At 43.3% G+C, this 15,394-nt stretch overlaps 1 protein-coding gene across 1 annotated transcript in view; it reads left to right on the top strand.

The window, feature by feature from the left end:
* The window catches only part of Tmem117 (transmembrane protein 117), a 469,619-nt gene that overhangs the window by 94,148 nt on the left and 360,077 nt on the right, over window positions 1–15,394 (top strand). The window contains exon 3 of the mRNA XM_040753917.1: window positions 2,985–3,117. Within this exon, the coding sequence (XP_040609851.1) occupies window positions 2,985–3,117 (133 nt within the window). The remainder of the gene's footprint in view (window positions 1–2,984; window positions 3,118–15,394) is intronic.

The raw sequence follows: 15,394 nt of genomic DNA, 5'->3' as shown, positions 1-15,394 counted from the left end.
TGATGTGAACACATCAGTTGCAATGCCAAGAAGCCAAGCAGTTTCTCCAAATTCTCTCTTGTACCTGTCTACCTGTATCTTCTACAGCATTTGAGGGCTTGTTTTACTTGCTGTCAGGTTATTAGTCTTGTCAGGACTGTATTTCAGCTTAGAGGTTCTACACCTATTATCTTTTCAGGACAAGTTTTTATGTTCTCACAAGTGTGTCCAACATTGTGACACTACCTTGTCATCTAAAGAGTTTGGGCTTGAGAACTGTGCAAGTTGTAAAAACAATCACAAAATGTTCCATAATGTTTTAATGATATTGACAACTTTGTATTGGGTCCCAATCAGAGCTACCCTTGACTGCATGTGGCTTGTGGGTGGCAGACTAGGCACACCTGATAGGTGACTCAGGTTACTCTATCTTACTTTTGAAATCCCTCAATACCTGGGCCTTCCACTGTCACCTCAACGCATAATGGTTTGGATGCAACTTGAATAACTAAGCAACGTTTTTCAATTGCTTTATCACAATGAAGTTGATAGTCCATATAGAACGAGATGTATTATAAAAGTAAGGGTGCATTTATATTTATAAAGATACATAGGATCAAACTAAAAATAGTTTTGACCATATCAGAAATGTCTCTCTCTTAGTGATGTCTTTGCCTCTATGATTCCATGAAGCCTCTTGTCACAGAGGTATCAGGTGAGATTCCCTTAGTAGAAAGTATTAGAATGTTGTGGATTCTGTGGTCTGTAGCCATGGTGGCTCACACTACCCCTTTGTGTCTGTGGGTTCCATATCTGCACATTCAGCCAACAATGGATATAAAATGTTTGAAAAACATTGCACCTGTACTGAACACATATAGTATTTTTCCCCTTGGTCATTCCCCAACCCCCACCAATACAGCAGCTGTTTCACAGTTGAGGAATTGTAAATAATCTAGATGACTAAAAGTGCACGAGAGAGGGGGGCAGTGGTGGCACATGCCTTTAATCCCAGCACTCAGGATGCAGGCGGATCTCTGTGAGTTCGAGGCCAGCCTGGTCTAAAGAATGAATTCCATGACAGACTCCAAAACTACACAGAGAAAACTTATCTTGAACCCCCCCCCCCAAAAAAAGTGAACAAGAGACTCTATGTGGGGTACACACCACTGCCTTGCTATTTTATGTAACTGGATTTTGGTACTCATGGAAGATTCTGGAACCAATCCATTGTGCATAGTAGTTGACTGGAATTTATTGCCCAAACCAACACTACTAGAAAAAAAATGAGGTGACCACCATTAATCTTTATACCAGTAAAGTAATTATGTCACTGGTGTTCCAGGTAAACAAAGTGCATGACCACATTGCAGGGTGGAGACTACATGTTTTCATTAGACATCCTCATGTACTTTTGAGGTTCTGGGTTGTATTAGATTGGAAAATCATTTGTGGGGCCACTCCGTTGATGGTGGCCCATGTATCCATGTTTCTTGCATTTGGTAATTATTTGCTGAGTTAATCCTGAAGTTGCTTCGGGGAGGCTTTATGTGATTTGACTCCACAATTACGTCATACCAAGCCTGGACTTGTGTTGTGGCTTCCAGTGAGTTCTAATCTTGTTAACCTGCCATTTTACTCTGATGTGTCTAATGCCGGGAATTAGTGCCAGATAGTGAGTGTGGTGACTACATTGTTATGGGTCCATCACATTTCTGTTTTTACTAACTTTGTAATATTCCAGGCAGCACATGGTTAATTCACAATGTTTCATTTGTAGAACACTCCAAAATCACCAGTGTACTAATTAGTCCGTTAGTGAATTTTTGACATAAAGAGACACTGAAAAAGAAATTCACATTTACAGTCTTAATGCATCTGATTGCATGTCCTCATGGTTCCTTACGGGTTGCTGCATTAAATGCACAGGGCTTTGCAGCGGAAAAGATGTGCAGCACAGAGAACCCTCAAAAACAGTCCCTGAATACAATTGAGGCCGTGTTTCCACTGATTGCCCAGTGCTGTTTGACCCTCAGCATTCTTTTGCTTGCTCACAGACATATAAAAAGAGTGCATTAGACATAGTTCTTTAATGAATGAACAAATATTTTTACCACTTGCTTTAAAATATTCATGTTCTTTTTGTTTTTATTTTTTAGGTTTTTCAGGACAAGGTTTCTCTATGGCTTTGGAGACTGCCCTGGAACTAGCTCTTGTAGACCAGGCTGGTCTGGAACTCACAGAGATCTGCCTGCCTGCCTGCCTCTGCCTCCCTAGTGTTGGGATTAAAGGCGTGTGCCACCACCTCCCAGATTTGCTTTTGTTTTTTTTGTTCTTTCAAGACAGGTTTGTGTGTGTGTGTGTGTGTGTGTGTGTGTGTGTGTGTGTGTGTGTGTGTGTAACAGTCATCCCTGACTGTCCTGGAGCTCACTCTGTAGACCAGGCTGGCCTCAAAGTCACAGAGATCCATCTGCCTCTGTCTCCCAAGAGCTGGGATTGAAGATGTGTACCATCAGCACCTGACTATGTCACCTATTTTTAACCCCAAACACTCCCTGCTTATATCTTTTTTACTATAATATTCCTTGTCATGCACTCTAAGAAACCATGTCCTCTTATAAGTGGAGCTGGCTGTGGTATGAAGAATGGTGTCTGGAAGCAAAAGGAAACCATGTAGAACTTACTTAATGCCCTTTTGCCGTCTGTTTTAAGTAATTTCAGTGTGAACCAAATACATTTATGAAATAAAGTACAGCAAGGGTAGTGTTGTAATCTGTCCTCATGACAGTGCAATGGATAATTCCCAGTTGGTAGTTCTCAGGGTATGACCACTTTCTACAGAGATGCTAGTTGTCTTGGATTTTATTCATAATTCTTGCCTCATTTAAAAACAAAAAGGCATCATATTATGGTTTATCCCAAAGGTATTCCTGTGGTTAAAATAAAGCAAAGCTATTTGAATTTCAACGGCCAGTGTGCATTGACTTGTAATATTTCTATTTCAGGCCAGTTGCTGCGGTTAAAGATGTTTCGTGAAGACCATGGATCATGGATGACAATGTCCTTCAGCACCATTCTGTTTCTCTTCCTCTTCTCTCACATATATAACACGATCCTTCTGATGGACGGTAACATGGGGTGAGTTATTGCCTGCCCCCCATGCGGCGCTGAGGGGAGTATGTGAAATTCTCAGAAGACCTCACCCATCGTTTTCAGCTCTTACAAATTTGTCACTTTGCAGACACTGTGCCCTAAATAGGGATAATTTGTGTTTGTCTTATTTGAGACATTTAAAACCTTTCTTCATTTTAAGGAGATGAGGAGAAGAGTCTCGTTCCTTGGTTTTAAAATTTTTTGTAGTGTAGTTTGAAGGCAGATACCAATTTTATTATAGTTGGAGAGAATAGGAGAGTCAGGAAAAACCTAGCAGGTGTAGCAGTAATTGTCTCCAGGTTTGCTGTTCAGTGCTCCACAATGCCAGGCTCAAGAAACCCCCGAGACAGAGTTTCCTGTGTAGCTTTGGAGCCCATCCTGGAACTAGCTCTTGGAGACCAGGCTGGTCTTGAATTCACAGAGATCTGCCTGCCTCTGCCTCCCGAGTGCTGGGATTAAAGGTGTGGACTACCACTGCCTGGTGGCCAGGCTTGTTTTTAAAATTCATGATCTGGTGTGATAGCATAGAAACAAACAAACAAATGACACCTCTTTTTGGCAGTTTCAACAGGGAAACTGGGGCCTGTTAGGGGAGGACCAAATGGAGATGGAGCATCACCCTTAGTAGATCACAGCAGCAGGGAGACTTGCTGATGACCTCGTAGCTTTTCTTCAGACATACTTCAGTTCTTTGGTTGCATTACAAAGCTCAGAGTCAGTCTCTCAGCCCAGCTTCCTCTAGCTTTGCTTTCAGTTGAGGTTAAAGTCAGAACATTTGAGGCTGGCTTATCTTACAGTCCTAAGAAGTAGACAGGTACCAACAACATTGCCACTTATGTACTGGGCACTGAGATAATTGCTAGGGAAGGTGTCTATCCTCCTCGCTAGACTATGGCCTCTCCCTCTAGGTTGTAGGCTAAGATCTCCATGCATTTCAGTCATGTCAGGTAGTTTAGAAGTGATATATAGACTTTGGTCACCATTGGGTGCTGAGAGTAAAGCCCAGTTAACATCTTATCATTTATCATTGTAAAGGGGCTGACCAGTAATGGAAAAGTCAGTGTTTCACCAGTAGCAAAGTCCCTTAGTGATTTTAGGTTAGATGCTCAGGACTCAAAACAGTATTAAATGTGTTGTCATGGTTATTTTTGTATCCAAATAATGGCATGGACAGTGGGTTTATTTTTGATGATGGAGTTATAGGTTCCCACTTGGGTTCCTCAGCTTTGATCCTGGGATATCAGTGGGTAGTGACAGCTTGGAATTACCTGAGGCAGCCAGGGGGCTCCCTATATGACTTTGCACTTTCAAAGCACTGGCTGGACCTGATGTGATAACTAAAACTCCAAGCACCCAGGAGCCTGAGGCAGGAGGAGTGTTTGTATTTTCATATGGAACTGATAAGGCTGGAGGTATGGATTTACATGAGGATAGAGAGATTTACAAATCATAAATTGAATGCAGTAACATGTAATCCCTTGCACAAACTAAAACACTCAGCAACTCCATCAAAATAATCCTAAAGACAGTGCACAGCTGGTGAGAATTTAGCACCGGGCATGAATTGTCTCAGTCCTAAACTTCACACTGACCCTGTGCAATGGAGACTTTCATTGGTGTTAATCCCACTGATCGAGAATAAGACCACTATCATCGTTCAAATTTGAAGCAAGCATTAACTAAATACTGGCCAGGTGGATCGGCTCTAGCCAGATCCATCTCTAGGTTTTCAGAAGATAGCCTGAATCAGGGTTTACAGCAGCTTAAGTATTTCCCATCAGGTCCAATAAGGGGCAAGTATACATCCTGACATACCTCCAGGCTACATCCAATTAGGGGCAAGCATTCATCCTGACTTATTTCCTGTCTGTGGACCTCCTGCCTTGTGATCAAGCACATCTGGTGTAGCTAGGTCAAACAGTCTTGTTAGAGGAGTGACATGTGTGGCTGGTTATCTCCCATAAACAATAGCCTCCAGCATTTCAGGAACTTCTGTCCTTGGTCAAGTGGCTTGCAGATGAGAGGCATTTTTGTTTCAATGGATCTCTAAGGCATAGTAATTAGAATGTAAAATGTAATTTTGGCTCTCACAGTTGTCTCCATGTTATGAATTAAGAAATGGAAGATTGCATTCTAATTAACTCCCCATTCAAAATAACAATCGAGGGCTTGACCTATTGCATAGTAAACTGTAAGGACCCATGTCCTGAAAGGCTAGCTCACAAGTTCCTGAAGACTGACCCAGTGACTCAGTTCACTTCATCCCTGCTAGCCTTCTCCACACTTTCATCTTTCAAGCTGACTTTGATAATCAAAATAGGAGGAATCCGTAGTTGCTAAGTGAATGGCTTACAATTTATATGCAGTATCTTACCTAAGACTGTGGTTCCCTTTTATTTTATTAGAGATTATGGAATATTTGGACTCTTGTGTAATCCTTGAACTAACTCTCCAGTGATCTGTCTCATGTTTGCTTGGAAAGAACTTTCCGCGTGAGGCTGCCTTTAAAAATGTCACTTGAAAAAAAAAACACAGCAAGAGAAACATTGTTTAGCTCTGACTTGAAATCTCAAGTGGCCATTTCTGGAGGCTGCATGGCCAGTTTTTATCAAATGCACTGTGTGATTGCTTCGATGCCAGTTTATAGATTTGGTGGACAAGTCAGCTCCTAGAGAAAAGGGTGCTGCTGTGCTTCTGGGGTTCTCCAGTATCTGAGGTATTGATTCATCCTGTGCGGGGCAGGGAATGATGGGGCCAGGGTATGGGAAGGACTGGGGACCTGTGGACATCACAGGAGACTGGCTTACGCTGAAGGCCTGCTGCTAATGGAGAACTCCTGCTTCCTCATGCTCAGTCTGGTTTGCACGGAGGGTTCCAATATGCCCTGGGTTAGGGATACTTACAGTAATTTTGGCCTAGACCCATTTCCAAAGTGTTTTCTGAACCCAGAAAATCTAGTGTAGCCACTAGACCTGTGCTCCTATGTTTTGGGACTTTCTTTCTAGACTGGATGCTTCAGGACTAGAATAAGTGTTGAGCATAAGGTTTCAGAGATTTAAAAAGATGGGGGGGGTAGTTTCTAGCTTGGTCTGCTTTTAAACATCCCTAGTTTATACCTGAGTATAAACAGAGTGTACACTGAGGCCCATGACTCCTGAATACAGAGAACAAGTACTGGCCAGCACTTATTTGATGAGAGCTGAACAGCCCGACTCCTGTTTTCCCTCAGTTGAATTCCTGAAGCAGACATCGATTCCTAAGGTTTTAGGCATCTTTGGGGAGTGAACTGAGGTGCAGTGAGAAAGACAAAAGGCAACTGAACCTCATGGATCAAAAGGGCAGAGACTGAGACTTATCACATTTCCTAGCACAGTGGGGAAAGGTCTCCATGCATTATTCTCTTTCAACTCTCTGCACCTCACAGTACCAAAATCCTGCCTGCCATGGTTTCTTTTGTTTTTTAAGTCATTTTTTTTGTACCAAGATGAGTTGAAGGTAATCTGAATCTCCCTTACCAGCATGCTGGAGGTTGTAGGTAAGGTTCCTAGGCAGCATTTGCATTTTATTTTTTCTCAATATATGCTTTTATTTAAATTAGAAACGTGAATGTTTCACATGTCAGTCCCAGCTCCCTCTCCCACCCTTCCTCCCTTGTCCCTCCACCAGCCTCCCCAGCCCCCCACCCCATCCCCACAGCATTCCCTAGGGAAGATGAGGCCCTCCTTGTGGGGATCTCTAAAGTCTGTCATTTCATCATGGGCAGGACCTAGGCCCTTCCCCATGTGTCCAGGCTGAGAGAGCATCCCTCCATGTGGAATGGGCTCCCAAAGCTCATTCATAAACCATGGTGAATACTGATCTACTACACAAGTTCCCAGTGATTTCTGTGGCCTCCTCACTGGCACTACATTCATAGAGTCTGGATCAGCCATCAGTCTGGGATTCAAGAGCTCCCCCTTATCTGGTCAGCTGTCATTGTGGGTTTCACCATCATGGTCTTGACCCCTTTGCTCATTACTCCTCCATCTCTGTCACTAGGTTCCAGGAGTTCAGTTCAGTGTTTAGCTGTGGATATCTGTCTCAGCTTCCTTCAGCTTCCTGGATGAAGGTTCTAAGATGGCATATATGGTAGTCATCAACCCTATCATCAAGGAGGGGCTATTAGTGTAGTCTCTCCACTATTGTTTAGTTTGCCAGTTGGTGTTATCCTTGTAGATCTCTGGAGATCTCACTAGTGTCAGCTCTTTCCTTAAGCCTATAAAGACTCAATCTATTATGGTATCTCTCATCCTGCTCTCCTCTATTCTTACCTCAACTCAACCTTCCTGCTCCCCCATGCCTTCTTCTCCCCTCCTCTTTTCCTCCTCTTTTTCTTGGTTCCCTCTCCCCTCCCCTGATGTTCCCAATGTGCTCAGGAGATCTTGCCTCATTCCACTTCTCTGGGGTATCATGCATCTCTCTTGGGAACCTCCTTGTTTCCCAGACTCACTGGCACTGGGATTGTAGGCTGACACTCCCTTGATCCATATCTAAAATCCATATATGAGTGAGTACATGCCATGTTTGTCTTTTTGTGTCTGTGTTACCTCACTCAGGATGGTTTCCTCTAGTGCCATCCATTTGTCTGCAAATTTCAAGATTCCATTGTTTTTTTTTGCTGAGTAGTACTCCATTGTGTAAATGTACCACATTTTCTCTATCCACTCTTCAGTTGAGGGGCATCTAGGTTATTTCCAGGATCTATTTATTACATATAATGCTGCTATGCACATAGTGGAACAGACATCCTTGTTGTGTGAATGGGCATCTTTCGGGTATATGCCTAAGAGTGGAATTGCTGGGTCTTGTGGTAGACTCAGACCCATTTTCCTGAGGAATCTCCATATTGATTTCCATAGTGGCTGTACTAGTTGGCACTCCCACCAGCAGTGGAGGAGTGTTCCCCTTTCTCCACATCCTCTCCAGCACAAACTGTCATTGGTGTTTTTGATTTTCGCCATTCTGACAGGAGTAAGGTGATATCTCAGAGTTGTTTTGATTTGCATTTCCCTAATGGCTAGTAATGTTGAGCACTTTCTCAAGTGTCTCTCAGCCATTTTATACACATCAATTGAGAATTCTCTATTTAGTTCAGTCCCCCACTTTTTAATTGGATCCTTTGGTGTTTTGGAGACTTGCTTCTTGAGATCTTTGTAAAATTTGGAGAACAGTCCTCTGTCAGATGTGGGATTAGTGAATATATTTTCCCAATCTGTGGGGTGCCTTTTTGTCTTGCTGACTGTGTCCTTTGCCTTACAGAAGCTTCTCAATTTCAGGAGGTCCCATTTATTAATTGTTGATCTCAGTGATATGTTCAGGAAGCCATCTCCTGGACCAATTCATTCAAGGGTACCTCCCACTTTCTCTTCTAAGAAGTTCAGTGTGGCTGGATTTATATTGAGATCTGTGATCCATTTAGACTTAAGTTTTGTGTATGGTGATAGACATGGATCTATCTGCAGTCTTCTACATACCAATATCCAATTATGCCAGCACTGTTTGTTGAAGATGCTATCTTTTTCCACTGTATAATTTTAGCTTCTTTGTCAAAAATCAGGTGTTCATAGGTTTGTGGATTAATCTCAGGGATTTCAGTTCGATTCCATTGGTCTACCTGTCTATTTTTGTGCCAATGCCAAGCTGTTTTCAGGACTATAGCTCTATAATAGAGCTTGAAGTCAGGGATGGTGATGCCTCCAGACATTGCTTTGTTGAACAGTGTTGTCTTGGCTATCCTGGGTTTTTGTTTTTCCATATAAAGTTGAGAATTGTTCTTTCAAGGTCTGTGAAGAATTGTGCTGGGATTTTGATGGGGATTGCATTGAGTCTGTAGATTGCTCTTGGCAGGATTGCCATTTTTACTACATTGATCCTACCTATCCAAGAGCATGGGAGATCTTTCCATTTTCTGGTGTCTTCTTTAGTTTCTTGTGATACAGGTCTTTCACTTGTTTGGTTAGGGTTACCACCAGGTATTTTATGTTGTTTGTGGCAATTGTAAAGGGTGATGTTTCTCTGATTTCTTTGTCAGCCATTTTGTCATCTATATATATAGTAGGGCTACTGATTTACTTGAGTTGATCTTGCATCCTGCCACTTTGTTAAAGGTATTTATCAGCTGTAGGAGTTCCCTGGTAGAGTTTTTTGTTTCACTTATGTAAACTATCATATCATCTGCAAATAGTGAAAGTTTGACCTCTTCCTTTCCAATTTGTATCCCCTTGATCTCCTTTTGCTGTAATATTCCTCTGGCTAGAACTTCAAGTACAATATTGAAGAGGCATGGAGAGAGTGGACAGCCTTGTCTTGTTCTTGATTTTAGAGGAATCCCGTTGAGTTTCTCTCCATTTAGTTTGATGATGGCTGCTGGTTTGCTGTGTATAGATTTTATTATGTTTAGGTATGTTCCTGTTATCCCTAATCTCTTCAAGACCTTTATCATGAAGGGGTGTTGGATTGTGTCAAAGGCTTTTTCAGCATCTAGTGAGATGATCATGTGATTTTTGTTTCTCAACTTGTTTATATGGTGGATTACATTGATGGATTTTCATATGTTGAACCATCCCTGCATCCCTGGAATGAAGCCTACTTGATCATGGTGGATGATTTTTCTGATGTTTCTTGCATCTGATTTGCCAGTATTTTATTGAGTATTTTTGTATCAATGTTCATTAGTGAAATTGGTCTGAATTTCTCTTTCTTAGTTGTGTCTTTGTGTGGCTTGGGCATCAAGGTTATTGAAGCCTCATAAAAAGAGTTTGACCCTTCTGCTTCTATTGCATGGAAAACTTTTAGGAGAATTGGTATAAGGTGATCTTTGAATTTCTGGTAGAATTCTGCATTGAGGCCATCTGGACCTGGGCTCACACAATCTAGAGTCATCAGAGAGGAGGGGGTGTTAATCCCACCAATAGAGAGTAAGACCACTACCACAGTTTAAAGCCAAATTTGAAGCAAGCATTAATTAAATACTGGCCAAGTAGATGGGCTCTGGCCAGGTCCATACCCAGGTTCCTGGGAAATGGCCCTCAGTTACCCTTTGCAGCAGCTTAAAAAGGAAAACCCATAATTCATTGCATCTTCCATCAAGCCTAATCAGGAGCAAGCATACATACTGATGTACCTCCAGTGTACATCCACTCAGAGGCAAGTGTATATCCAGATACATTTCCTGCCTGTGAACCTCCCTCCCACATGTGATCAAGCACATTTGGTTCAAACAGGTCAAACAAACTTGTTTAGGGGAGTGAAAACATGTGATAGTCATCTTCCATAAATAACAGCCTCTAGCATTTCAGGAACTATCTGTTCTCGGGCAAAGGGCTTGCAGATCAGAGGCATTTTTGTTTCATGGATCTCTAAGGCATAGTAATTAAAATTTAAAATGTATTGAGTGAGCTAACCCAGTCACAAAAAGACAAACATGGTATGTACTCACTCATATATGGATTTTAGACATGAAACAGGGGGAGTGCCAACCTACAATCTTATCACCAGAGAGTCTGGGAACCAGGGGGGACCCTAAGAGAGATATGCATGGTACCCCAGAGAAGGGGAATGGGACAGGATCTCCTGAGTGGACTGGGAGCATAGGGGGAGATGACAGGGAGCTAGGGTAAAGTAAGGGGGAGAAGAGGAGGAGAGAGGGGCAGGAAGGTTAAGTGGGGGGAAAAATAGAGGAGAGCAGGATGAGAGATACCATAATAGAGGGAGTCATTATAGGTTTGAGGAGAGATCTGGCACTAATGAGATTTCCAGAGATCTATAAGGATGACACCAACTGGCAACCTAAGCAGTAGTGGAGAGGCTACCTTAAATGCCCTTCCCCGATAATGAGATTGACAACTACCTTGTATGCCATCCTAGAGTCTTCATCCAGTGCTTATGGAAGCAGAGGCAGACACCCACAGCTAAACACTGAACTGAACTCCTGGAACCCAGTTGCAGAGAGGGAGGAGCAATGAGCAAAGCGGTCATGACTGGGTGGGTGAAGCCCACAGAAACAGCTGACCTGAGCAAGGGGGAGTTCATGGACCCCAGACTGACGGCTGAGAGGCCAGCATGGGACTGATCCAGACCCCCTGCACATGGGTGTCAGTGAGGAGGCCTTGACAAGCTTTGGGGCATTGAGTACTAGATCAGTATTTATCCCTGGCATCTGGATGGACTTTGGGAACCCATTCCACATGGAGGGATGCTCTCTTAGCCTGGACACATTGGGGAGGCCCTGCCTCGGATGATATGACAAACTTTGGAGAGCCCCCATGAAGGGCCTCACCCTCCCTGGAGAGTCCAGTGGGGATTGGATGGAGGGTTGGGGGGATTGGTAGGGTAGGGAGAGGGAGCTGGGATTGACATGTGAAACAAACTTGATTCCAATTTAAATAAACAAATAAATAAACAAACTTAAAATGTAAGTTTGGCTTTCACAGGAGCCTCAACTGAGAAAATGCCTCCATAAGATAGGGCTGTAGGCAGGCCTGTGGGGAAATTTCTTAATTAGTGATTGATGTGGGAGAGTCAGCCCATTGTGGATGGTGCCATCCCCTTGGGTAGTGGTCCTGGGCATTATACGGAAGCAGGTTGAGTAAGCCACGATGAACAATAAGTCAAAAAGCCACACCCCTTCGTGGCCCCTGCATCAGCTCCTGCCTCCAGGACCCTGCCCTGCTTGAGTTTCTGCCTTGACTGCCTTTAAGAACAAATCCTTTCTCAAGTTGCTGTTGGTCATGGTGTTTCATCACAGCAATAGAAACCTGAACCAAGACAGACTGGAAATGGGAAATGAGAAGTCCGCTTGGGAGAAGATTCTGGACTGTGCAACAGAGAAAGAGTGAAATGACACCGGAGAGCAGGCACAGCCAGGCAGCTGTGGAGTGTGCCCAACCTAACCTGTGCTTTGTGGGACAGAGATCCCCCAGAGCACTCACAGGTCAGGTACAGATGCCGTTTTGGGCTTTTAAGTCAGCTTCTTCAGGAGTCTGAGCCCATGTCACAAGCCTGGATATTTTCTTTGACCAATTCAGACTCTTACTTCCCCGGAGCCTCCTGGTAACTTTGGAGGCTTTCCCGGAACTCCCTCAGTAGACCATGCTGGCCTTGAACTCACATTGGGGAGATCCACCTGTCTTTCCTTCCTGAGTGCTGGCATTAAAGGTCTGAGCCACCACCGCCAGCTCATGCCTGTCCACTCTGATTTACCTGAACATTTCTTTTAATAACTAAAATTGTGCTAATGCATTTTTCCAATCAAAATAACTAGTGTCTCTAAGGATGCTGCCTGGCCAAGCAGGGCAGGGGTGGGGGGTGAAGGGTGTGTGTGTGGATGAAACCACCGCGGTGTGTTTTTGTTTAACATAGTAGGTATGCATCGTCTACAGTTGGCCCACTTACCTCTTAGGAGAGAAAAGCAGAAACACTCAGAAAAAGGAGCAGAGCATTCACTGGCACCAGAAAGAGTGTGGCAGCCACAGTTGAGAGTTTGTGGCCACAGCACCAAGGCCGAATACTAGTGCATTGTTTACACACAGGACCAAACCTTCCAGAAAGCAAACCCTAGGACAAGACTGGAAGCCATTTTCTTCTACAGTTCTGGGGCTGACTTAGTCTGAAATAATCCTATAGGAACCCTCCAGTTCCTCCTGTGTTCCACTAGGGGTTTTAAAGCCTGTCAGTTTAGGGTTGGGGTTAGAATTCAGAGCTCATTTGGGAGGGATGGAGAGAGGTATGCTCCAAAGTCCAGGCTAATCTCACGGATTAGAAAACTGAGTGTATCACAAAAGACTGGAAGCATGTTTAGTGTTTGCATAAGCCAAACACCTTTTCAAAAGTATCTTCCTGAAGAGCATTTTAGTAACAGGATTTTATACCAAAAAGAGCCACTGGAGGGCAGCAAAAGACACGTTTTTCAATGCTGATTGTTATAAGGAGTAAGGGTTTTTCTCCCAGGAAACTAGAGAAGAGGAATGAACTTGGGGAGGAAAACAAGGAGACTATGACCAAAGTGCACAGTATATACAAATGACAATGTTAGCAGGAGACTCAGTATTTCCACAAATCAACAGTTAAAAAGCAACCAAACAAACCAAACAGAGAAATCTGCCCTTTTCTGAATTTCTAAAACATGAAGTTGATGCTTTTGTCTGTCTCATTGTTAGGGAAACTTTCTTAATTAAAATTACTTAAATTAAAATGTGACTACACCATTTCTCCTCCCTTCCCTCCTTCCAACACTTCCATACATTAATACATACATGCAACTGCTGAGTCTGTTCAATGTTGCTTGTGTGTATATGATTGATTTAGGGCTAAGGACTTGGTATTAGATAACCAGTTGGGGTGCTCATCCTGGGAGGGCTAATTCTCTCTCTTAGCATTCCTTAATCAACTCTAGTTCATTGTCCAGGGCATGGGATCCACTGAGGTTTCCCTCTTGTGTTAGACTGTCTAGTGATATTGTCCTTCAGGTCTAATTTAGGCAGCCACATTGTTAAGTATCTGTGGGTGCAGCTTCCCTGCCATTTCTACGAGTGACAGCAAAATTCCTGGTCTGGTTATTGTGGTGATATATTATTTATGATTTAATAAAGCTTGCCTGAAGTATCAGAATGCAAAGTTAGCTACAACCATAGAAGCTGGGCAGTTGTGGCACACACCGTTAATCCTAGGACTCAAGAGACAGAGGCAGATGGAGCTCTGTGAGTTCAAGTCCACCTAGGGTTACATGAGAGTGAATCAGTCTAAAAGAGAACTAGAACTCATTCTTTTAATCCCAACACTGGAAAGGTATATAAGACCTGAGCAGGGCAGTCAGTCTTGGGCAATTAGTCTCCAGCCATGTTGAGGCAGGATCACCACAGTCTTAGTAGAGGTAAGAGCTTCTCTGGTCTTCAGCTTGAACCCCAATATCTGTCTCTGGGTTTTTGTTGCTCATGCTACAGGTTCTTACAACTTGTATTTTAGATTATGTTTGTGAGCATGCCTGTAGGTGAGCACACTGTAGGTACTCAGAGAGGCCAGAGGTGTTAGCTTCCTGGAGCTGGAGTTACAGTAAGACTGCCTGGCTTTGAGTGTCAGAAACTAAACTCCAGTACTCTGAAAAAACAGTGCGGGACATTCCCTGAGCCATCTTCCCCGCCCCTAGGGAATTTTTTGATGACATTTACATAGCAAACTCTATAGGAAGTACCCTGTGGGATGTGCTTGACCATACTGTGATCCATCACAGTCTCATATGACATTGTCTATAAACACATGTGTGCAACTATGTTCACATGTTCATAGACTTATTCCAGCATTAAAAAGCAAATACAGTGCTTACCGGTGAAGAAAACTAGATATTCACACTCATAAAATACCCTCTGTGGATGGGAAAGCTTTTCTGAGCAGTGCACTGTTTAGGGAAGGCTGCAAGGTTGATGCTTCTAGAGTTGATCACAAAGAAAATCCTCAGGATATTTTTTTTTACTTTTCCAGTAAAATGTGTGTGTGTGTGTGTGTGTAAGCGTATATATATTTATGCACACACACATATATATTAATGTATAAATAGGGATTAAATATAGCATAGAGAAGAGCTGAAGAGAAAAAGACAACAATGCAAGCAATTTTCAGAGTACTCGCATGTAAGGTCTAACAAAATGAAACAGAAAGTGATAGGGATAATGGAAGTGGGATGGTTCCTTGCCCCCTCTCTTTGTCTCCTTCCTGGGAAGCTCTGGTTGAGGAACTACACAGAGACCTGATCTGAGTGTGGTGAGGACCTAGAAGGTGACATATGACCAGAGAACTGGAGTAGGGTGGGTGGGAGGAGACAGCATTTGAAATGACACGTCTGAGGCCTCGGATTCATGTGGCTGTGCAGAGAGGGGCAGGCCAGGCAAACAAGAACGAGTAAGAAAGATACACGAGTGAGGGCAACAGGGACCAGGATACTGCATGAGGCTGTCCGAGGTCTCACGGCTCTTAGGTCCCAAGCACACTTGACCCACCTCAGCCCTGAGACTCTCCTGTCTTCCTTTCCAGGGAATGACTGGTGCTCTGTCCATGAGCATGTCACACATTCTCCCAGGAACGGTTGCTGTACAGCTTCCTGAATGGGAAAAATTCAAGGAGAACTTCCACTTTAGGCAGAATTTTCTTTCCTAAGTTTACCACTTTTAAAAAACATGTAAAGTGTGTGTGTGTGTGTGTGTGTGTGTGTGTGTGTGTGTGTGTAGAGCTG

This window comes from Mesocricetus auratus, unplaced genomic scaffold (genome assembly GCF_017639785.1).
Source record: "Mesocricetus auratus isolate SY011 unplaced genomic scaffold, BCM_Maur_2.0 Super-Scaffold_100010, whole genome shotgun sequence".
NCBI classification, from domain to species: Eukaryota; Metazoa; Chordata; class Mammalia; order Rodentia; family Cricetidae; genus Mesocricetus; species Mesocricetus auratus.
The sequence above is the reverse complement of the archived record's forward strand: the minus strand, read 5'-3'. Positions and strand labels throughout refer to the sequence as shown.